Below are 23,878 nucleotides of genomic sequence, written 5' to 3'. Positions count from 1 at the left end.
TGGGCCATTAATTTTTCAATCGGTACTGTGGACTTTGAAGGAAAAACGGGTCTGGTCACGGAAGGCGAGCTTTAGTGTCAGGGTTGAACGTTGGCCGCTGGCTGAGCCGTCTCAGCAAAGGTTGCGGTAATTTTAGGCCTGTCTAATGTCCATCCGTCTGGGGCTCAGTATGTGCAAAAAAAAATCAGTAATGACAAAAGTCAGGCGGTCAAAACAACAGCACCATCTGTTATTGGCACTGCCTTGAACTGTGATATGTGATGCAAATGCCGTGAACTAGTTTATCGAGCTTTTTAAACATACGTTAACACACGCTCGGGCTGCCGCTTGAACACGCTTCGCTCGGATGTAGGTCAAGTGGAACCCCTCCCCCTCCTGAGATCTCTAAAACGAAGGTAACTAGAGACACCAAACTCACGGGGTGGATCGGCCTGAGCATGAACTCACTTTTGATACAATTTGAGGCTCCTAGGTCATCACCTTGGGGTTAAATAGGCCCAGACAAGGTCAAATTCCAGATCAGTGTCTAAAGGGCCCCCAGACCTCCTCATGCAACCGCCGTGGAGCTACATGCCTGCTATAAACAAAAGGTCAATGAGGTCAGTGACCTTGTTTGACTTTGATAATGTCAAGTGATCAAAAAGCTACGAGATTGCTACTTTTTTCCCATTTGAATAGGTGTCGGGGTTCACGCCATGCGGTATGTTCCTCAGAACAGAATGTTGACCGGAGTCAGTTTAGGTCAGTGACCTACGCTGACTTCATGAAGTCCATAGAACGCATCTGTTGCGATCCCTGTTATTAATGAATTCGAAATGACCGCCAGAAACTACATTATAGAACCAAGCTCTCGACTAAAAAAGCAGGTTACTTTTGACCTCGGCCTGACCTTCATGCCTGACTCTTGTTCAGTTGAAATGGCTGTGATTCTAAATTAAATTGGTTTATTGTCTAGAAACTCTCAGATAATTATCGTTTGGGCTAACACTCCGTTGTTGAATCACACAGAACGATTCCCGAGAAATGCCTTTCGCTCACAGCCATGACATGACTTTGGGCTATCATAGGTTAGCGACATGACAAAATGCATGTATGTTTTCATTTCAAAAGATTTGCTATTCAGTTCTCCAAAGCCATGCAAAGTTTGGCGCGGCTGCGCCGCGCCGTTCGGAAGTCATTCTGGAAAAACTTCCGTGAGGTAATTTAACCCTCACCCCCATTCGAGCCCATGTCAATGGCTCAAAAGGTCAATTGCCACTCGTATAATTCAAGGATATGAACTGGTTTGTCAACAGACAAGGTTGTGAAACCAACGTCGCTGTTTGTGATCCGGCCGGCACCGCGCATCGCTAAGATCGAGCATTCCCCGTCTGCAGGCGGAGCGAAGGCCGGTATCCGCATCGACCCGTTCAAGTACTCCGAGCACGAGCTGGAGAAGATCACGCGTCGCTTCACCCTGGAGCTGGCCAAGAAGGGCTTCATCGGTGAGTATATCGCGCCGCCTCAGCCTGGAAGTCGGCCAAGCGGGGGCGTTATGGGTGAGCGTAGCGCAGCGCGCCGCGTCACGTCGCGTCGGGCCGGACCAAGCGCCGAGTCCACACGGCCAATCAGCCCCTGTGTGGGGCTGGTGATGAGCGGGAGGCGCCGGCGGCTCGCGGTCGGGGGTGTGGGAGCAAGGCAGGAGGAGAACGCCCGTACGGGTATACAGGTGGCTCCAGGTGGAATATACAGGTAGATACAGGCGGGACACAGGTGGCTCGTCTGCTAAAACACATTGTCACACCCAGCCACATTCGCCCGGCGGTGCTGGACGAGTGCGAGAGATACAGTTGACTCATCTGTTCACACATTGTCACACCAGCCACATTCGCTCGGCGGTGCTGGACGAGTGCGAGAAATACAGGTGACTCATCTGCTCACACATTGCCACACCAGCCACATTCGCCCGCCGGTGTTGGACGAGTGCGAGAGATACAGGTGACTCATCTGCTCACACATTGCCACACCAGCCACATTCGCCCGCCGTTTGTTGGACGAGTGCGGGATCAGGTGACTCATCTGCTCACCACATTTGCCACCCAGCCACATTCGCTGCCGTTGCTGGCGGAGTGCGAGAGATACAGTGACTCATCCTCACACATTGCCACACCAGCCACATTCGCTTGCCGTGTTGCTGGACGAGTGCGAAGGAGAGATACAGGTGACTCATCTGCTCGTGCATTGTCATAACCAGCCACATTCGCCCGGGCGGTGCTGGACGAGTGCGAGAGATAAGGTGATCGGTGCTGGACAGTGCGAGAGATTATACAGTTGACTCATCTGCTCACCACATTGCCACACCAGCCACATTCGCTTGCCGTTGTTGTGACGAGTGCGAGAGATACAGTTGACTCATCTGCCTCACACATTGCCCACAGCCACCTTCGACGGCGCCGTGTGTTGACGAGTGCGAGAGAGTACAGGTGACTCATCTGCTCACACATTGCCACCACCACGACATTCGCCCGGTGGTGCTGGACGAGTGCGAAGAGAACAGGTGACTCATCTGCTCACATTGCCACACCAGCTACACTTGCCCGTTGCTGGACGAGTGCGAGAGATACAGGTGACTCATCTGCTCATGCATTGTCATTACCAGCCACTTCGCCCGCTGTGCTGGACGAGTGCGAGAGATAAGGTGTCGGTGCTGGACGATGGGGATGAGATACAGTTGACTCATTGTTCACACATTGCCACACCAGCCACATTCACTTGCCGTTGCTGGACGAAGTGCGTGAGATACAGTCGACTCATCTGCTCGCACATTGTCACACAGCCACATTCGCCCGGCGGTGTGGACGAGTGCGAGAAATACAGGTGACCATCGCCAAACATTGCCACACCAGCCACATTCGCCCGGCGGTGTTGGACGAGTGCGAGAGATTACAGGTTGACTCATCTGCTCACACATGCCACACCAGCCACATTCGCCCGGCGGTGGTTGGACGAGTGCGAGAGATACAGGTGACTCATCTGCTCACACATTGCCACACCAGCCACATTCGCCCGCTGGTGTTGGACGAGTGCGAGAGATACAGGTGACTCATCTGCTCACACATTGCCACACCAGCCACATTCGCCCGCCGGTGCTGGACGAGTGCAAGAGATACAGGTGACTCATCTGCTCACACATTGCCACACCAGCCAACATTCGCCCCGCCGTTGTTGGACGAGTGCGAGGATACAGGTGACTCTTCTGCTTACACACATGACCCCCCCTCGCCCGGCGGTGCTCTGAGACTGTGGCACGCGCCATGGACACGCGCTCTTTGCCGACGACGGCCGGTGCAGACCTGCCTGTGGGGCGACCCTCTGCAGTGTGCTGAGACGCTGAGCAGGTGGCGGACTGCTTTAGCTTCTGGGGTCTGTTGGGAATGTGTTTATTAAAGGGGGGGGGGGGGGGAGGGGGGGAGTAGTGACGCCGCTGAGTGTGGCGCAGATGGCGCTTTGTTCGGACGTCATTTCAACAAAATCTGTAGGGGTCTATACACAGCCTCCATGGGGCTGGATACTGGTCTCAACAGAGATATATGGATCTTTGATGTGACTGGTGTGATCAGCTAGATGCTGTGAATGCGTTGTGCATCTAGCAATAGCCTGACAGCACTTCAGTCATGCTTTGTATGTTTTTGCATGCTTTTCATCTTAAAACCATTTGTGACCACTTTGCTTATACTTTTCGCACCTTGTTTGATTGTTTTTTTTCGCTCGCACCTGTCATTTATGAAGCATAATAATCGTGCATGCATGTGTTATAGCTGTACATTTCCTTGACTGCAGTGGATAATTGCAATGTCCTATGCTTCGGATTACTGTTCTCTCAGCTACTTGCCGTTTTTTAGCATTCTTATTTTTCGGGCGTTGATGCATGAACTGGTGTGCTGGCGCCCTCCGATACCTCTCCATCGACCGTCGCACGCCGACTGTTGACGGCCTGCCTGGCTTGCTCCCGAGTCTCTGCCCTCCGTCCTTGCCGCGGCCGTCTTTGCATGCTCCCCATGGACACTCGCGCAGTGGCAGTGTACGCGTCTGGTCTAGTTTTCAGCGGTCATTGAGTCTGACGTTTTGCCAGCTGATTTTTTCTTTGATTTTTTTTTTTTTTTGAATGGTCGGTGAATGGCTACGCGTAGTTGCGGACATCCGGTCAGAAATACTGCTCGGCTGCGGCCGCACTCTGGGAGCCGGGCTTCAGATGACGAGATGTCGTCTTTGGACGGCTCCGCCAGCACTCTGGGAGCCGGGCTTCAGATGACGAGATGTCGTCTTTGGACGGCTCCGCCAGCACTCTGGGAGCCGGGCTTCAGATGACGAGATGTCGTCTTTGGACGGCCCCGCTCCGGGCTTCAGAGACGGATGTCGTCTTGGACGGCTCGCCAGCACGGGAGCGGTTCAGATGACGAGATGTCTCGTCTTGGACGGCTCCGCGCACTCTGGAGCAGAGCGTTTCAGATGCACGAGCGGACTTAGATGACGAGATCTCGTCTTTGACGCCACTTTGGGAGCCGGGCTTCAGATGACGAGATGTCGTCTTTGGACGGCCCCGGCTGCACTGTGCTAGCTGGGCTTCAGATGACGAGATGTCGTCTTTGGATGATCCTGGCTGCACACTGCTAGTGGGACTTCAGATGACGAGATGTCGTCTTTGGACGGCCCCGGCTGCACTGTGCTAGCTGGGCTTCAGATGACGAGATGTCGTCTTTGGATGTTCACTCTGAGCCTCGCCAAAGGCCTCGCCGCCTGTACAGTGTGACACCATGTCACGTACCGTGGCCTGGGATGGACGTCCGTGCTTAAACATCGAGACGGAGGCGGGGATCTCCGTGATTCATGGTGGTAAAATTGTCTTCACTCTGCTTGCCTTGAGGCTTTCCACGTGTCGCCTCTGCAATTTTCTGGCTTTTGATGCCCTCGAGGCTCTGTCGTAACCCTCGGGAAGAAAGTCTGCGTTTGTTTGTTTGAATTTACATGACATAACTTTTCGTGGGACGATATTCATTTGGGGTCAGCGTGTGCTTTAACGTGTCCAAAAGTAATATTCACTTCACTAAACGCATGCAAGTGCCGGGAGCTAATAGGAAAACACACTTTGCTTTCGTCTCAGCTTGCTTGGTTTGTGTGAGGCCGCCCCTTGGATTTTTGCTTAGTTCTTAGTTCCATTTTCCAAATAGCTTGTAATTGACCAGAGGTTAACAGAAGGCCAATCATTGCAATCGCATGCGGGTCGTTCATGCTTCTCATCCCAGTGACCGGCAGTATATAACTGTTTTGGGCGCACGAACTGTTATAACTGTTATAACTGCGCGCACGAAGCCTTCTGTGCGGCGACCTCTCGCTCTGATCGCACCGATCTCCATGCAACGGGTCGTGCCGGCCCTCAGAGCCGCCAGCTGGCTATGGGGCGACCCTTAACGACTATATCGGCGCAGTTCTTTGTTGAGTTATTCCTTCTTTGGGCATTGTGCTGCTGTGCGTAATATGTGCAGAATGTGGATAGCCTGATCCCCGGATCGTGTACCTGAAAACAGGATGGTACCGGCGTGAATACAAAGCTGCTATCTGTCAGACGCTTGCGAAAATTGCGTCATGCCACTAAGCGAAGGGAAGTCCATAGCTTTTGCAGACTCAAACACGAATAGAACATCTTGAGGGCTTTAATTGTCTTCTTTTAAGAACACCGCCAGGCTGTTTCAACATCAAGAGTCCACGTCGGCAGAGCGGGCAGGGGTGTCTGGTGCGGGGTGTCAGCACGCGGTGTCCATCCCGGCGTCCCTCCCTGTCCGGCCCGTGACGGCGCTTCTCTCTTGCAGGGCCCGGCATCGACGTGCCCGCGCCGGACATGGGCACCGGCGAGCGCGAGATGGCCTGGATCGCCGACACCTACCAAAAGACGATCGGTGAGTGGGCGGCGCCGCCGCGCGCGCTGACCGTCCCGTTCACCTGCAGGGCCCGGCATCGACGTGCCCGCGCCGGACATGGGCACCAGCGAGCGCGAGATGGCCTGGATCGCCGACACCTATCAGCAGACGATTGGTAAGGCCGGCCGGGCGGCCGGGCGCTCCGGGCCGGCGGCGGACGCGTCGGTGCTCGCCTGGGACGCTGTCGGACGGGTCGGAGGCTGGCCGTGGTCGCGGCCGTCGTAGGCCGCGCCGGTTGCGCCGCGCTGGCTGGCGATGTACGTGAGGTGTCCCGGCCGACGTGGTGGCCGCTTTGGGTGGAAGCGTTGCTGGCGGCGCGTGTTGGGGACACGTGCGAGGCGCTGCGCCGGTATGCGCCGTGTGCCGCTTATCTGTGATGCCTGACGTGCCTGGCTGACGCGTTAGGTCGTCCTGTGCCCGTCTCTGGAGATAAGAGATACCCTGCTGGCCCGTCTCGTGTCCGTCTCCTGTCCATCTCTGGAGGTCAGAGACACCCCGCTGACGCGTCCGGCCCGCCTCGTGCCCGTCTCTGGGGATCAGAGATACCCTGCTGGTCCGTCTCGTGTCCGTCTCCTGTCCATCTCCGGGGTTCAGAGACACCCCGCTGACGCGTCCGGCCCGTCTCATGTCCGTTTCCTGTCCGTCTCTGGAGGCCAGAGACACTCTGCAGTGATCGCGCCTCTGTAGTGGTGTCGGATCGCCGCTATCGAGCCGTATCGGAGCGCCGTAAACGCCAGCTCTCCTGTCCATCTCTGGAGGTCAGAGACACCCCGCTGACGCGTCCGGCCCGTTTCGTGTCCATCTCTGGAGGCCAGCGACACTCTGCGGTGATCGCGCCGCTGTAGTGGTGTCGGATCGCCGCTATCGAGCCGTATCGGAGCGCCGCAAACGCCGGCTCGTCGCCACGCGCGCCCGCCGTGACCACCGCGTCCGGCTCCCTAACCAGACGCCGCCGCCGTGGCCGTCTGGCCGGCCGGTACTGTAAACCAGTGACGTCACTGCGCTGGTCAGAGGCGCAGCCGTTGTGCGCGCGTCGCGGCGGCTGCGAGCCGGCGTGTGGGCCGTGGGTTTGGCGAGGCACCAATGGGCATGCCTTTCGAGGGTGATAAAGGAGTCAGGCGGATGAGGAAAGGGACGGGGGGGGGGGGAGGGTTGGCGAGGGTGATGTGATGGTCTTCTTGCCTCCCCTCGCTACGCCTTGGTTGTGGATAGATGTGGGAGCGAAACGATGATATTTCTCCCGCGGATATGTTCGCTCCTCACTTTGTCACTGGTGTGAGCGTATTGTTTAAGTGTCCGCCAACTGCAACATTCTAGCGCACAAGAGCCTGGCATCAGTAAGATATGATATCACCAGTACTGCATGTGCTTCATTACTGCCAACGTTTCGGGTACTTAAGTTTGCATAATTCTACCTGTTGCCCGTTTAAGAGCACAGTTAAGGTAATTGATGTAACGAAGCAGCTCTTTCTTCATTCGCCATGAGGGAGATGTCTCCCTGGGTCCTGCGTGTTCGTCAATGCGTTCTTTAAAAGCAAACCCACCAAACGTGTGGTCGTTGCCGCACGTATGTATCCTCTGGGTGCCGGCCGGCTGGGGTCGGCCTTTGGCGGCGGTGTCGGCCGGCGGAGGGTCTGCCGGCGCCTGCTGACCTGCTGTGACGCTCTGCAGGTCATCTGGACATCAACGCGCACGCCTGCGTCACCGGCAAACCGATCAACCAGGGCGGTATCCACGGACGCGTGTCGGCCACAGGTGAGTGTGGCGCACAGCCCGGTGTGGCCGCCGGTGTGGCCGGGGCTCTATGACGCTCCGCCCGGTGTAGCCGAGACTCTGTGACGCTCCGCTGGTGTGGCCGGAGCTCTGTGGCGCTCCGCCGATGTGGCCGGGGCTCTGTGACGCTCCGCCAGTGTGGCCGGGGCTCTGTGGCGCTCCGCCGGATGTGGCCGGGGCTCTGTGACGCTCCGCCAGTGTGGCCGGAGCTCTGCGGCGCTCCGCCGGTGTGGCCGGGGCTTTGTGACGCTCCGCAGTGTAACACTCCACTTCGTGACGACTGCGGTGGGACATCGCACGTTTCACTTCGTGACGCATCAGTGAGATGTTCACGGTATTGCTGTCAGCTGGCGCATCACAGTGCGGTACGTTACAACGCAGCCATCGCGGTGTGGCACGTGGCAGCGCGGTCATGGCAGTGCGAGGCAACACAGCTATCAGTGTGGCACGTGAGCATGTGGCCGCCACATTGCGACACGCGACAACGCACCGGTGACCGTGTGGTGGGTGTCAACGCGGCTGTGGCGGCCGCCGGGCGGTCCGGAGCGCTGCTGTCGGGTCACGCTGCCGACTGGGGTTGGGTGGCCGGTGCCCAGCTGGGGCGGACCTGCCCTGTGACCGACGGCCGGTGCGCGCCGCTCCCGGGCGGCCCCGTCTCACCGCCGCCCGCCCGCCGCCAGGCCGCGGCGTGTTCCACGGACTGGAGAACTTCATCATGGAGGCCAACTACATGTCGATGATCGGCCACACCCCCGGCTGGGGCGGCAAGACCTTCATCATCCAGGTGAGCTGGGGCGGCAACACCATTGAGGTGAGCTAGGGCATCAATGTTTTCACCATTGAGGTGAGCTGGGACGGCAAGGCCTTCATCATGTAGGTTAGCTGGGGCAGCAAGACCCTCACCATCCAGGTGAGCGATCACGGGCGCCCGCGCGGCGCCGTCTTGACCGGGTCCGACGCGTCATATGACCGCTGCAGACAGCCGCCAGTACCCAGGCTGGATGGCCAGCTGTTTGGCGCGGTCGACTTAAGCCAGTCTGTCCAATCTGTTGTGAAGATCTGCACGGCGCGCTTTAGTCGCCTGATTATTATTTCACGCTAGCCTGTGCCAGTGTTCCGCGGTCGGGGGAAGGGGGGGAGGGGAGGGGGGGGGGGGGCGGGCGGATGGCGCCATGGCGAGCGGCCGAGCCGCCGGTGACCCGAGCTGACCCCGGCCGTCCGTCGTCAGGGCTTCGGTAACGTGGGCCTGCACACCATGCGGTACCTGCACCGCGCCGGCGCCGTCTGCGTCGGCATCAAGGAGGTCGACGGCTCCATCTACAACGCGGACGGCATGGACCCCAAGGTGAGACGTCACGCGCGCTCGGTCGGCCGCGTCTCGGTCTGCGCTCTGGTCAGACCGGTGACGGCATGCGTGTGCCGTCACCGGTGAGCTGAGCTGTCGTGTGGGCAGGCTGGTGACGTCATATGTGGTCCGTCTACGGCACGCTGAGCTGTTGTGTGGACGGACTAGTGACGTCATACGTGTGCCGTCCACGGCACGCTGAGCTGTCGTGTGGGCAGGCTGATGACGTCATATGTGGCCCGTCTACGGCACGCTGAGCTGTTGTGTGGACAGACCAGTGACGTCATATGTGTTGCGCCCATGGCACGCTGAGCTTGTCTTGTCGGTAGGCTGGTAACGTCATATGTGGTTCGTCCTCGGCTGAGCAGTTGTGTGGACAGACCGGTGACGTCATATGTGTTGCGCCCATGGCACGCTGAGCTTGTCGTGTCGGTAGGCTGGTAACGTCATATGTGGTCCGTCCTCGGCTGAGCAGTTGTGTGGACAGACCGGTGACGTCATATGTGCGCGCTTTGTTGTGATTGCTGTTGCTTTACATGCGCTTGTTGCGTGCGTATTTTTTTATTTAATGTCGTGATCAGCTCTGCCTTACTGTGAGGCTGTCAGGGGAATGTGTCTCACACTGCGTGAACAAGACGGACCGGCGGTCCGTTGTGAACCGTTGTATCATCTCGGCGATTGCCCCGGTGCCGCCAGCAGCCGTGCTGCACGCCACCCGTGACACCACCGGCCAAACTGTGCCGCTGTCGGGCGTGGACACGGCCCGTGAGTAGGGCGCCGCGCGGAGGCCCGCGTGATCCGTGACCTGGTGTAACCGGACCCGCCGCGTCCTGCTCAGGAGCTGGAGGACTGGAAGCTGGAGCACGGCACCATCAAGAACTTCCCCGGCGCCAAGCCGTACGAGGGCGAGGACCTGCTGTTCGAGAAGTGTGACATCCTGGTGCCGGCCGCCATCGAGAAGGCCATCAATCGCGCCAATGCGCACAAGATCCAGGCCAAGGTACTCTATCGCTCTATCGCTCTAACAGCTCTCTCGCTCTTCGACTTCTCGCTCTCCGCTATTCGCTCTCATCGACTCTCTCGCTCTCTAGCTCTCTCGCTCTATCGCTCTCTCGCTCTCTCCGATATCTCGGCTATCTCTCGCTCTCGCGCTCTTCTACTCTATATACTCTCTCTCTCTCTCTCTCTCGTATCTCTCTCTCTCTCTCTACTCTATCTCTATTCTATCTCTATCTCTCTCTCTCTCATCTTTCTCTGCTCTCTCTCTCTCATCTCTCTCTCTCTTCTCTCTCTCTTATCTCTCCTCTTCCTCTCTCTTCTCTCTCTCTCTCCGCTCTCTCCCTCTCCCCCCCCGCTCGGTCTTCGCTGCCTCGTAGGGGCAGGAGTGGAGAGGGAGCCATGGTACACAGCGCGGGGGCCCTAGAGGAGAGCTCGGACTGCGCTGCAGCCTTCTGCTGTCGCCCACTGTCCGTGTCGGTCATGTGTAGACTCCTCACCTCACCGCATTCCGACTTCGAAATGCGGAAAATCGTGCTGAAGGTGTTCCGCCGACTGGCTTTGTGGAATGTCCAGCACGCGATTCTGCAGCGGCCAAAGCCGCCGCCTGGCCGCACGGGGCCAACACGGCGCCAGTCGGAGAGAGCGAGCCCCGCTGCCGGCCGGGCGACGCCGGTGCCTGGCGCCGATTGGTCGACGTGTGATGACGTCACCGGCGCGGGTGGTTTCAGATCATCGGCGAGGCTGCCAACGGTCCGATCACGCCAGCAGCGGACAAGATCCTGCAGGAGAACGGCGTGCTGGTCATCCCCGACCTGTACCTGAACGCCGGTACGTGTGCCTAGCACTGGTGTACCCTGAGTAACGAAGGGCATCCCCGACCTGTACCTGGACGCTGGTACGTGTGCCTAGCACTGATGTCCCAGACTAATTAAGGGCATCCCTGACCTGTACCCGCACGCCGGTACGTGTCCCCAGTACTGAGGTACACCGAGCGCTGAAGGGTATCTGTGGTCTGTACCTGAACGCCGGTACCTGTTCCCTGTCGACGTCCCACGGCGTGGACGCGCCGTGTCACGCGGTGTCACACGGTTTCACACCGCCCACGCGCTGACCTACCGCTGTCAGCCCGCCTCCCCCGCCGGCGTGGTGGGTGGTGAGCCGCTGCTGTGCTGGTCCACGGCTGTTGGGCCGCCTCCCCCGCCGGCGTGGTGCGTGGTGAGCCGCCGCTGTGCTGGTCCACGGCTGTTGGGCCGCCTCCCCCGCCGGCGTGGTGGGTGGTGAGCCGCCGCTGTGCTGGTCCACGGCTGTTGGGCCGCCTCCCCGCCGGCGTGGTGGGTGGTGAGCCGCCGCTGTGCTGGTCCACGGCTGCTGGGCCGCCTCTCTCGCCGGCGCGCTGGGCTGACGGTCCGCCCCGCCACCGCAGGCGGTGTGACCGTGTCCTACTTCGAGTGGCTGAAGAACCTGAACCACGTCAGCTACGGCCGGCTGACGTTCAAGTACGAGAAGGACTCGAACCATCACCTGCTCGGTGAGTGGGACCGCTCTCGGTCCGCACGGCGCGCCGGGTGCGGCGCCTCACGTTGTGGCTGATGGGAGGACGCTTTCACTCGATACGATGGGTCATTAGCGTACTTTGGAATGAGCGTTCGTGATGTGTTTTAATGGCGTCGATGTTGGTCTTCTAATCGTTCCTTTTCCCGACTTGGCTGGTCTGCTTGTGTAAAATCCGGGGAAGGTATGTTTCGTATTGTATCGCTCCTGCTAGCGGGTTCGTCTCCTCTTACGACCACATACGGTCATTTTGTCGTAATGTACTGTCGTAATGCTTGACAGATGTGGCAGCATTTGATGAGCGGGGATTATATGCATAGGAAGGATTTGAAGACTGAGATGTTAGTGATGACGTGTATCTACCGTGACTGACACTGCCACCTGTCGGCGATTGGCAGAGTCTGTCCAGGAGTCGCTGGAGCGGCGGTTCGGCCGCGTCGGAGGCAAGATCCCCATCACGCCTTCAAACAGCTTCCAGAAGAGGATCGCCGTGAGTAGCCGTGGCGCTCACGCGGTGCTCTGGGCTCTGCCCGGCCATAGCGATAGCGATCACCCCCTCAAACTGCAGACACTCACTTATTTTGCGAGCGTGACTGTGGGAAACGGTTTGAAGGGTTATCTGAACGGAATGCGGGTTGGACAACACTGCAATGTGTTGGAAGGCATTGCTATGATAGGCTACGTATGGTTTAGCATCAGCGGACAGACTTCTCTCAGACCACTGGATGTGCTGGCTGCACCGAACGGAGTCATGCCCAAAGAATATACGGACGGTCATGAGGGATGAAGTGCACCGTTGCACCGTTGTACCGTGCGAACCGTTGCTGAATGGTCATTGAATTCAGCGTGATTGTGAAATTGTGAAAGTTAAAGGAGCAGTCCGCCGAGTCTGTCCGTAGCATTGTGTGTGTGTGTGGCGGCACCACGCCGCGCCGGCCTCGCCAGCGGCTATGGGCGGGAGAGTGTGCTGGCCGATGTGACGGAGCTGCCGTCAGCTGACCTCCCGCCCGCGTGCACCGGCAGGGCGCGTCCGAGAAGGACATCGTTCACTCGGGTCTGGACTACACCATGGAGCGCTCGGCTAGGGTACGTATACGCACCGCTCCCCCCGGTCGTCGACGGGCTTCGTGTCGCGCTGTAACGGGACGCGGTCTGGCGGCGCGGCGGCTGGTCGCGCGCCATGAGGCTCTTTTCGCCTCGCGGCCGAAGAGCGTGTGGGACGTTGCTGTATCCTAGCTCACCCTAATATACTACCAGAAGCAGCACGCTAGATGGCGGCATACTGGCACTGAAACCAGTCACGGGCACTTGCATTGCCGTCCCGCGCCGGCCGCATCTGCGCGCAACATCGGCCACCGTCGTGACGTCACGGGCATGACGGGCTTCGCTGCGGCTCGGTCCGCTCGTCGATGCGCCGTTTTAAGCATGTTCCCTATCCGGTTGCGAAGTACCTGTGTTGATCCCAGTTTGGGCGCCATGGCGCCGGCGGCGGGTGCGTGCGCGTTGCTGCGCTCGTCAGCTGTTGCGCCGGTGCGTTTGTTGCACCCTCGCCTGTGAGTCACGAGACGCTCCAACGCCGGCAGGCCATCATGAGCACGGCCTCCAAGTATAACCTGGGCCTGGACCTGCGCACCGCTGCCTACATCAACTCCATTCAGAAGATCTTCACCACGTACGCCGAGGCGGGCTTCACCTTCACGTAATGGCCTCCGCCGCCGCTCGCTTGTGTGCTAGGCGGTCGTGCACCTGTCTCGCCAGGTCGCTCCTAGTCTAGGATATGTGGTGGTCTTGTCTCGATTTTAGACTCGTGTCTCACGGAGTTCGTGCCGGGTGGCGGCCGCGGGCAGGACGCGACGAAACGTTGCCATGGCGACCGGACCCGAAACGCGTCCGATGTTCCTTCTGATTTTTTGTTTGTCGGGGCGTCGCCCCGGGTCGCCAGCCAAGAATAATGTTTCCCGGCCTGCGCGGTCTATAAATCTGTTTTATATCTGCGTGCTGGGTGTGGTGCCGGCGCCCGAGCCTGTCGGCCGCGCCTTCTGACTGCAGCGAGATCACGTCCACCGCTTGCTGCCGCCTCTATCATTACTTACTGTGACTTGTCTGTATGGATTACGGAAATATAACCGCACGGGTACCTCGGGTTGTCCCGGCAGCAGCCACGCGAAGGGCGCTGCAGTACTTTCGCGCGGAACCAAACAGTGCCGAAAGCTGCTGAACAGATGCCTCACGGAGTTCCCGGGACCCTCTGGCGTTGATCCAACCTGGCAGGCCCGTTGGGGGGGGGGGGGGGGAGTCAAAACTGTTTCAACCACAAAGCGCTGTTCGGCCTGAACCACAGTGGAGTGCTTTCACGACTCGCAAAGGCAAAGCCGCCATGCGTCAATGCCTGGGTGTGGTACACTTCACCAGCGTACCCCGTGTTCACGGGAGGAGCGAACCACACAGAGGAGAAACGGGCCGCCTCAGTCACCATCGCACGCCGTATCAGCCGGTCGAACGCAGCCCAAGTCCAGGCGCACCGCCGCCAGAACAGCGCCAGAGGTCCGAACGGCCACCCGCCAAGAGTGCGATGCATTTATTACACGGCATACTCAAGGAGCGTGAGTGGTTACCGGCGAACACGGAACACACACCGGCGGCACGTGGCCGCGACCCGCGCCTCGTGACGTCATCGATGGCTGGTCCGGCGACGTTCATCAGGAGCGGTCCAGGAAGAATGGCAGCGTGGTGCCGTCCCGCTTCGTCAACACGTCCACGCCAGTCTCTGTCGGACACGCGACGCAGGCTGTGAGGCGCGACAGCTGGTTCACGATGCTACACCCTCTCGGGCACCTGTTCCCCCGGATCCTGGACCACCTCCCCGACCACAGAGATTCACAACGCCTCCCCCTCGACACACTGCGCGGCGTACTGGCGCGCGTACTGATGCCCAGCGACGGCGCAAGGCCTCGGGACAGACCACCGCACAGAGGAGGGGAACCCCCGGTGTTATCCCGGTCCGGTTACCTGCACCCGCGGAGTCCGTGGAGACCGTCAGACCCGGGCGGCAGCGGCCCCGCTTGCTCCTGTCCGGGCCGGCCGCGTGCGCTGGACCGAACCGGTTCGCCAACCGGCGGCCCAGCGGAACGGGTGTGGGGGGGGGGGGGGCACCTGGTGAGCGCCGCTGGGCCCCAGGGGCAGGAAGAGGATTAGACACCCCGCAGTGGGTGCTGCTGGGCCCCAGGGGCAGGCAGAGGACTGTAAACCCCGGGGAGGGCGCCGCTGACCTGTGCCTGTGGCCGTGGGGTGACCCACAGCTCCCCACTGACCTGTGACTAGGAGCGTGTGCTCGAACTGCGCCGACAGCTTGCCGTCGGCCGTCACCGCCGTCCAGTTGTCGGGCCACTGCTCGTCCCGCCACGTGCCTGCCGGCGAGGAGGAACGCCGGTCGCTCCCGGACGCCTGCGGCAACGGCACGGCTGGCACAGACAGCGGCGCCGTCGATACTGGACACCGCCGGCTGCCGACGCTGGCGCGGCGACCGTACAGCCAGGATGACAGACAGCTGTGCCGAAAGCCGCATGCGTCCGAACAAGCTCCGGGACCACCCACCATCATGAGCCGAACGGCGAAGTGTTGGGCTGTGCTCCGTCTGTCACGGCCCACTATATTGAGGCTTTGACAGTGAAGTGTCCACTCACGCTGTGACAAGGTGGGCACGACATTAAAAGGAATTGGGACCACCAAAAACAGTTTGGAGCAACTGAAAATACCCTTTTAGTCAAATGCCAAAAGGCTATTGCATATTCCTCTGATAAAAGTAGCGTGTTTTCTTTTGGAACTACCTTATTTCTTCATGATGCCAAAATATGCAGATATTTCTCCCAGGCATGGGCTTGATGAATGTGAGCAAAACGTAGCACAGTTGATATCTTACTCATTCGGCGTTTACTGTAACTCCAAAGATCCTGTGACAACTTACGAAACGTCGCAAGCGACAGCATCCCAATACGAAGCATTAATTTCCTTGGCGTCGTAATTTCAATGAATTTGAATGAATGAATGAATTGAATTGAATGATGCCTCATGATGATGCCATGAGTTGAATTTGTAGCCTCACCCTGCGATATCATGGGCTCGATGGTGAAGCAGTGTCCGGCCTTCATCACGCCGGCGGCCTTGTTGCGCGCGTAGTGCGGCACGTTGGGGCTGCAGTGGAAGAGCCGGTGGATGCCGTGGCCGCAGTAGGAGCGCACCACCGCGTAGCCCCGCTCCGACGCGTGCTTCTGTATCACGTTGCCGATCTCGCGGTACTTCTCGCCCGGTCGAACTGTGGACGACTGGCAGCGGTCACGTGGGTCAGGAGGTCAGGAGGTCCGGGAGGTCAGGTCAGGAGGTCAGGAGGGTCAGGAGGGTCAGGCCGAAACGGCCCCAGGGTGCCATCGTCAGCGGCACAGCCCAGACGTCTAGGGGGAGGGGGAGCAGTACGGGGGCGAGGAAACGAAAGAGCAGTGTCCCGGGTCCGTGGGTGGAAGCTGCCTTCCCCAGCTATCAGCTGACGATCTCCAGCACGCGCTATCTGATCAGGCTACCACAGGCTGGCCGTGGCCACGCACGCCGGGGGCCGCGGCACACGAGGCGGCCGACGTCCGCTGCCGTTCGCGGAGCGTGCGTGCCAGCGAGTCGGCACAGCGTGCCCACAGTCCATCACGCGCGACACTCAGTTTGCTACAACATGCAAACAACCGCCGACGTAAGGGACAGGCTCTTACACACGTTGGGTCCTTTTTGGTACGCTTGGGTGCACGCGTTGGGAGTGGCAGAGAGTGACCAGGGAGTGGCAGAGAGTGATCAGGGAGTGGCAGAGAGTGATCAGGGAGTGGTAGAGAGTGATCAGGGAGTGGCAGGGAGTGACACAAAGTGATCAGGGAGTGATCAGGAAGTGACCAGGGATTGATCAGGGATTAACAGGGGGTGACCAGGGGGCAATCAGGGAGTGATCAGGGAGTAACAGGGTATGGAAGGGAATGCCAGAGAGTGACAGTGAGCGTCAGGGAGTGACAGGAAGTGACAGGGAGTGCTCAGAGAGTAATCATGCAGTGATCAGGGAGTGACCGCGTCAAACACTGGCGCTGACGAAGTAACTGACCGATGTCGATGGCCTTCTGCAAGCACTCCCAGGTGACATTGACCAGGTCGCGCGCCTCGCTGCTGACCTCGCCCACCAGGTACGTCTCGTTCAGGTCGCCGTGGAAGCCGCGGTGGTACACCGTCACGTCCACTGTCGGCGCCGGCCGCCGCACAGTCAGAACGCGCCACACATTGAACACGGCAGCCGGTCCGCCCAAACCTGGAAGCGTTCGGGCTATCTTTGTGCATGCGTCTGGCTATGGCATTCGATACTGGTATGCCACCTCCAAAACTGCCCCACCTTTCCAATGTTCTACTTCGCAATTGCCCTCAGGCTGCAAAAATCACATCCGCATGTGTCTTCCTGGTGCAGGCTATGGATAGCACAGTGAGAAATCGATACATTCTCCCAAGATAGGCGCAAAACTAATACCTGTCACGTTCAGCCGTGCTAGGCCACCTTATTGGACACGAGAGACGCCGGGTCACGACCTAGCATGGGTCGATACAGGGACGACCAGAGGGAACACTGATAGCAGGAGGCCAACAACACCGTCGCTGTTGCCCCTTAAACCTTTAAATTGTCGGCAACACAGTAAATGGCATTCCCCCTTTTATTCCTTTTAGGCATTCTATTCCCGCGTTTGGAACTATTATTGCGTTGGGACATGGCAACTGTAAAAGAGATAATACTCCAACCAGCTTGCTTGTATTCAATGGGGGCTATGAGGGAAGCCTCTGTCTCTTCTTCAGTTCTGGTCAGACAATAATATTCATGATAACAGATTCAGGCACCCATTAAGAGAACCTAAAAAGTCACATGCGATCTAACATACCCTCTAAGGAAACGAAGGCAAAGTAGATGATTGGTTTCTACATTTCAGCCACAGATACATAATGCAAACCATTGACAGGAACACATGCAGTGCACTCACAATTTCGACACAATTTTAACAAATTTCTTCTTAATGTTACCATGGCACACGACAACTGACTGTCATCGCGCATAGCTCTTAAACATGTGCGTAGTTCCACATCTCGGAATTGATTCCAAAGCGACGCACACAGCATATCGCAACACTAAAAACAAGATAACGCACACGTGTACAAACTGCCCAACCGAAGCCCAGCATCGCGCCCAGTATTCCACAATGCCCCAAACCGACTGCTCTTTCTTTTATTCCAGTCCTATTATGTCAAAATTCGCGATACACTCGCTTTCAGTACCCGGGCTCTGATATTAAAAACCTTTTCACTGGCCGTTCCAGAAATGAAAATACCCTCCAGGACCATTATCATCAATATCTTCACTTCTCTTTTATGCCAGTCTTAAACATTTCTCATCTCAAACAAGCAACGATTTCCATCTTAGTTGGGTGTGGTCTGCGCAGTCCTTGCTAATACAGGCCGTGTTACGGCCCGAAGAGTGCCCCCCCCCCCCTACACCCTACCCCCACCTCCGAGTGCGATCTGTGTGGCCCCCAGTGTGGCCGCCACGGCAGTCACAGGGCGTTCGTGTGGCCAGTGTGGCAGCTGTACAGTGCGTCCATACACATGTGCCCCCCTAGTATGACCAGTGTGGCAGCCACATAGGGCGTCCGTTTGGCCCCGCACGGTGTGGCCGGTGTGGCAATCACAGGGCGTCCCTATGGCCAGTGTGGCAGCTGCACAGTGCGTCCGTACACACCTGCCCCCTAGTATGACCAGTGTGGCAGCCACATGGGCGTCCGTTTGGCCCCGCACAGTATGGCCGGTGTGACCGTCACACAGAGCGCCCGTGTCGCCCGGACTGTGTGGCCGGCCGGGGCAGCCACACAGGGCGTTCGCATGACCTCGCGGCGCTCACCGTTGCAGATGTCGCCCTGCTGGAGCGGCCGACCGTCCGGGATGCCGTGACAGATGACCTCGTTGACAGAGGTGCAGCAGCTCTTGGGGAACTGGTAGTAGTTCAGCGGTGACGGGTAGCACTCCCTGGCGGCCGCGCAGCTGGGGTCAGCTCGGGTACGGTCAGGTCAGGCGGTCAGCACAGGTAGGAGTGTCGTAAGGCCAGTCTGCACAAAATAGTACTTCAGAGGGGGTCAGGACTGGGCGCACGCGCGTACGTATGCACGCACGCACGCACGCACGCACGCACGCACGCACGCACGCACGCACTCACACTCACACTCACACTCACACTCACACTCGCTACCACACCCACACCTACACCCATATATATATATATATATATATATATATATATATATATATGGGTGTGAGTGTGAGTGTGAGTGTGCGTGCGTGCGTGCGTGCGTGCGCGCGCGCGCGCGCCCAGTCCTGACCCCCTCTGAAGTACTATTTTGTGCATACTATATATATATATATATATATATATACCGCTCTCTCGCTCGCTCTGGTAAGGCTAGATGATGTCAGTCGGGCAAGAACGAATCAAGCTGTGTCGGGAGTGGTTCAGAGAACGGTCCCAGACTGATGCCTGACGGTCGGTACACGCCCTCGATGCATCTGCCAACGATAGCGACAACGCCCCCCCCCCCCCCCCCCCCTCCCCCGTGCCCCTCCACACTGACCTCTCGACGCAGGCCTCGTGCACGATACGGTCGATCTCGTCGGTGGTGACGCCGACGGCGACGGCGGCAGCAGCCTCCTCCAGCACCTCGCGACCGAGGCGACAGGCCAGCCGCATGCCCTCCACCTCCTGGTCATCCAGCGGCTTGATGTAGGCCGAGCCGCGCACCTTCTGCTCCGAGATCGGCACGCCTACGCAGAGGGCAGGGTAGGTCAATAGGTAGGTCAAGCCGCGCACCTTCTGCTGCGAGATCGGCACGCCTGCACAGAGGAACAGTGTGAACATGCGGGCATGTGAGCATGAATCCCACTGCAACCACAAAGTACACGCTTCCACATCCACGGGCTTCCCTTACAGACGCATGGCTGGGCGCGTAGTCGCCAGCCTCCTGTCCGCACTCGCACCGGCCGGGTGTCCTGCGTGCCCGTGGCGCCCGGTCCGAGCGAGCCCGACTGACCTTTCGGGTGGTCGGCGTAGTCTGTGCGCGGTATGTGGTCGGGCACCTCACGCTTGGGCGTGACCGGGTACGGCCGCAGCTGACCTGCACGGCGGACAGGTCAGGGTCAGGGTCAGGTGGTGCAGGGTCGGGGTCGCGTGCGGGTGGCCAGCCGCGCCCGCCGCCTCCAAACAGGGCAAGGAGACAGGCTGGGACACACTGATCGCCAGCAGACAGCATCAGCACGCCCTCAGTGGTCCAGGTCACTGACGTGACAGCTTCAGGCTGACAGCTTCCGACTGACGTGATAGCTTCAGCTTCTCACGAGACAGCATGGTGAGCTGAGCTGCTCTTGGTCTTTGGTCTGGCTCCAGACCACCTGGGCTGTGTGCTGCAGTCTCTTTATCACATGGTAAACTGTGCTCACATCAAGTTCCTGTCAGTGACTGATATGGTTTCCAGAGTGATAGCAGGGCTTTAGAAAGCAATGATCACTTTAAACAATGCTGGTTGCCTTCCACATGGTACCTTCCACACATACTGCTTGTGCACAGACAAGATCAAGTTTTGACACCATGATCATGGTCCAGTTTTGAAGATGTTGACACATCTTAGCAATCAAACTTACCTGTGAAGAAATATCTGGGCCATGGGTTGTATTTATCTCCATCCCTCTTTTCAGCTGGAATACCACATCGATGTCAACAACATCAAAGAAAGCATTCAAAACATTCATTCCAGCATTTAATTCAAACAAGGCTCCTTATGCACACCAATGTCCATCACAAAGACAACATGTTAATCTAGCATATTTTTGCGAAACATGCACATCTAGTATGGCACACATCACTTCTTTGATGTTATCCACAAGGTGGTTGGCTCATCTGATACAGAATGTTTCACCCACCCAGCACACTGTGCTGCGGCACCATATGATGTATAACATACTTCTACACATTTGGTCATTTTATATATACTGCAGGCAGCACTAAACAGTGCATTGGAATAACACAAGCTGGATGACACATTCAGGAAACCAACCACATGGTCTGCTTGTGGTTTATTCTGAGCCCAAAGTCAAGAATGCAAATGATCCATAATAAATATCTGGGCACATCATAATCATTGAGACTGTTCCTTATGGCACAGCACAAATAATGCATACATTTTAATACTTAACATAGTGGTTGACTTTAAAAAAAATCAATGTATCCTGGCAAACACAAGTCACACATTCCACTTGCAGTCAACTTCCTCCCTCCTCCTCCAAGCTGTCATATGTGAAGTGCAATGGTCTGCTCTGACAATGCACATTAGGACTCTAATAAGTAAACAAATAGTCATGACTGATCTATATGCCTATGGGCTATGGGAGGATAATGACAAAGCCATTATCCTTACCTTTTTTGTGGACGGACTTGTGTTCCTTCCAGCTGGATTTGAAACAGTCCTGGAAAGAGAATACAAAGAATTATTGTCTTATTATTGCAATATTATTATTGCAATATTTCAAGCATAAATGAAATAGCAAACATAGTTTTAATATGCTTTTGCATACTTTATAAGTGACAGTCTACATAAGATAAGTCTACATGTCTACAATACCCTTCTAACCAAGCTATTAATAACTGAAATCCCAACTTTTTCAGTTATTTGCTCATTACCTGGTCTGCAAAATATGACGGATTTTGATGATGTCTCACTGGGGCAGCTTGGGGATGGGAATTGGTATTTGCTTACATTTGGAAAATTTGGGGGCAGAAATCCCTCAATTAGGATGACTGACATTATCTTGGGGCACCTGATGGATATTGAGGCAGGTACTGACCTGGGCCATCAGCCATGCATAACCAGAAGACACACTATGATGTATAAAAAATAATGTAATGGCAAGTCACAAAGGCATGGATAAGCAAAGGTATGAAGCTAAAAGGCTGAATGAGCCATGTCTTAAATGCATCATAACTCTCTTTAATGCAGCAATCTTATCCTATCTGGCACTGGATGCTGTTCCCTGTGAGATCCTGTAGCCGAAAATCCATCAACTCAACCGCAGCCCTTAGACAACAGGTTTTGTGCAAGCACGAAGCATTTTGCCACTGCCAACTTCTGTTGATTGTGCTGAGTGAGCAAACCATCCACAGGCAACTGCACACTAGATTGGCCAATGTCAGCATGGTGGCAGGCAAACTGATGATTTATCTTTTAAGATTTAAAAATGACTGACACAGTTGTTATGCTACTGACATGGTGCAAATGGTAGTCAGCCAGTGCAAATTAGATTTTCAGGAAAATCCTTGGGGAACACTGCCTCCCAGTCATCACATTATCAGCCACTTAAAGCAGAAAAGTTGGCTGACCATTTTGGGTGGTTGGGCCTGCACCAAATATCTCATACACTGACATGGCACCTGTTGCAGGCTGTGCTATCTCATACTTTCAGAGTAGCTAGTTATGGAATGCCAATGTAACATCATATCATGGGTCACACATAGGCAGCATGAATTACTATCCACACAATTCAGGCATTTCCTAGTCATATTTCACCATAACATACATGACATCTGTCAGTAAAAACCTAATTAATGATTGAGACAATACTAAGAATGTCAATTCCACAAAAAGCTTGTAGCAGCACAGAAAAGCACCAGTAAAGCGATATTCCGTGAACAGGTCACACAAACCTGTGAGCAGAAAAATGTCGGAGGTAAATCATTTTTTAAACAGGTCGGACACTGCAAACTAGCTGGCTTGTTGCAGGCGGGCGTTTCGCAAACACGGCCATCCGTCATCTTTCGAAATGTTTGAACGGATCCGAAGGTTACACCTTTCTTTCAAAAAGACCACTTGTGTAGAAGGACCGTTAACAGGCACTAGCCTACACAATCGTGCAAATACAATCAAAATTTCACATTTGGAGAGTTCTGATCAACCCCAATGATGACTGCGGAAGGCACTAGTATCCGCCCGCCGCACGCTCTCGCGCTGTCTATACCCAGAGGAACGAAACAGTCATAAGGGTAATAATCCTGCCTCACAACATTGATCAGCTTATCCTGACTACGACTTTCAAGTTAGCTGGTAAACTAAGGATGTAATGGATTAAATAGCTAATCTTTGGTCAAAAAATATAATTTTTAAATAAAACATGCGAAAATATGTAATCCATTCCAAAGTTGGAAAGATTATCGTAAAATATTGAGAAGTAGGTGCGCAGCTCAGGCAGCATGTGGCTGCAACAGCTGAAATTTTTTTTGCATCCACTGTGGTTGTTTAGAAAGAAGTTAGGACTGAGCTTAAGTGCTCCATCAGCTGTTGCTGGTAGAACTTTGTCCTCTAAGGCAGCGGTTCTGCGACAAACGCCTCACGCGTGCCGACCCCGTGCAGGGTTGACGACGGACAGTGTAGTGCGAACGGCATATTTTTCGTTGCAGTCTGGTTGAATACGAGAAGGTGCGTATAAGTTTTGAAATATTGTTGTTTTCATTTTTGTGCGAATTAGGTGAGGTGGGCGTTTCGCTTGCAGCTCGACGTACGCCATTCTAACTGTGAAACGGCTTCAGCGTTTGGCGGAAACGTCCGTCCACCGTGCGTCAGTCCAGGCATGCTTACAAGAAGTTCTTGTTTGAATGCTGTATGTCAAGGAAGCTGTTCCAGTCGTAAAATGTGTTCCAAACTGAAAAGTGGCTTAGTGCCAAGTCTATCTAGTCAAAAAGTTTTGTAAGATCATCTCCCATTTGCAGTCCAGTCAAAATTTGCATTATTTTTGTTGGGGCTGTTGTAAAGTTAGGGCTAGTACTAGTGTTGGAATTTGGTCCCCTAAAAGGTTTGACCTTCCTAGTACTCTAGCGGTATGACCATCCCAGGCCAACCTATGGTCTGATGCTGGGTCTACCCTGGAAACTTGTGCTGGGTTGCTTGTGAAGGTGCTGGCTAGTTTGGACAAGATCCACTGCACAGGATGTTAACCTGGCACTGTGTGCAGAAATTTATCTTTGCATGCATACAATACAGGCTAGGCTAAATTGTGCTACATTTCACACTGTCTTGGTGAAAAATGTTTCTGGGGTATTTGTGCAGAAGTCACTTTTGCAACAGCATTATTCCTTTTAGCATTCACTCTCTGTATGCTGTAATAG

The 23,878-nt window shown here is 56.1% G+C and overlaps 2 protein-coding genes across 2 annotated transcripts in view; one reads left to right on the top strand and one right to left on the bottom strand.

Annotated features, from left to right (window-relative positions):
* Positions 1–13,759, top strand: part of Gdh (glutamate dehydrogenase, mitochondrial) — a 31,046-nt gene extending 17,287 nt beyond the window's left edge. Inside the window, exons 6-15 of the mRNA XM_037228189.1 lie at positions 5,847–5,933; positions 7,626–7,709; positions 8,408–8,511; positions 8,956–9,072; positions 9,911–10,072; positions 10,800–10,899; positions 11,495–11,599; positions 12,021–12,112; positions 12,646–12,708; positions 13,206–13,759. Of these exons, the coding sequence (XP_037084084.1) occupies positions 5,847–5,933; positions 7,626–7,709; positions 8,408–8,511; positions 8,956–9,072; positions 9,911–10,072; positions 10,800–10,899; positions 11,495–11,599; positions 12,021–12,112; positions 12,646–12,708; positions 13,206–13,325 (1,034 nt within the window). The 3' untranslated portion in view covers positions 13,326–13,759. The remainder of the gene's footprint in view (positions 1–5,846; positions 5,934–7,625; positions 7,710–8,407; positions 8,512–8,955; positions 9,073–9,910; positions 10,073–10,799; positions 10,900–11,494; positions 11,600–12,020; positions 12,113–12,645; positions 12,709–13,205) is intronic.
* A 425-nt stretch (positions 13,760–14,184) lies between these two features.
* LOC119104802 (methionine aminopeptidase 1) lies at positions 14,185–22,735 on the bottom strand. Its single transcript, XM_037228523.1, has 10 exons — positions 22,424–22,735; positions 21,141–21,189; positions 20,368–20,421; positions 19,761–19,844; positions 19,305–19,494; positions 18,581–18,705; positions 16,754–16,885; positions 15,725–15,934; positions 14,934–15,029; positions 14,185–14,389 (listed from the first exon to the last, which is right to left on the bottom strand). Exons 1-10 carry the CDS (start codon positions 22,529–22,531, stop codon positions 14,322–14,324), a joined length of 1,116 nt encoding a protein of 371 aa, XP_037084418.1. The 5' UTR covers positions 22,532–22,735; the 3' UTR covers positions 14,185–14,321.
* Positions 22,736–23,878: the final 1,143 nt, after the last annotated feature.

Source organism: Pollicipes pollicipes, unplaced genomic scaffold (assembly GCF_011947565.3).
Source record: "Pollicipes pollicipes isolate AB1234 unplaced genomic scaffold, Ppol_2.1 Scaffold_6052;HRSCAF=7182_pilon_pilon_pilon, whole genome shotgun sequence".
NCBI classification, from domain to species: Eukaryota; Metazoa; Arthropoda; class Thecostraca; order Pollicipedomorpha; family Pollicipedidae; genus Pollicipes; species Pollicipes pollicipes.
The sequence above is the reverse complement of the archived record's forward strand: the minus strand, read 5'-3'. Positions and strand labels throughout refer to the sequence as shown.

Bases quoted from the DNA above. Each gene is read 5' to 3' on its own strand.
- LOC119104802 (XM_037228523.1), bottom strand. From the start codon at position 22,531: ATGACGGATGGCCGTGTTTGCGAAACGCCCGCCTGCAACAAGCCAGCT. The intron at 21,190-22,423 runs GTTTGTGTGACC...TTCTCTTTCCAG, and splicing joins CGACATTTTTCTGCTCACAG to GACTGTTTCAAATCCAGCTG. The intron at 19,845-20,367 runs GTAAGTTTGATT...TCCGCCGTGCAG, and splicing joins GCCCAGATATTTCTTCACAG to GTCAGCTGCGGCCGTACCCG.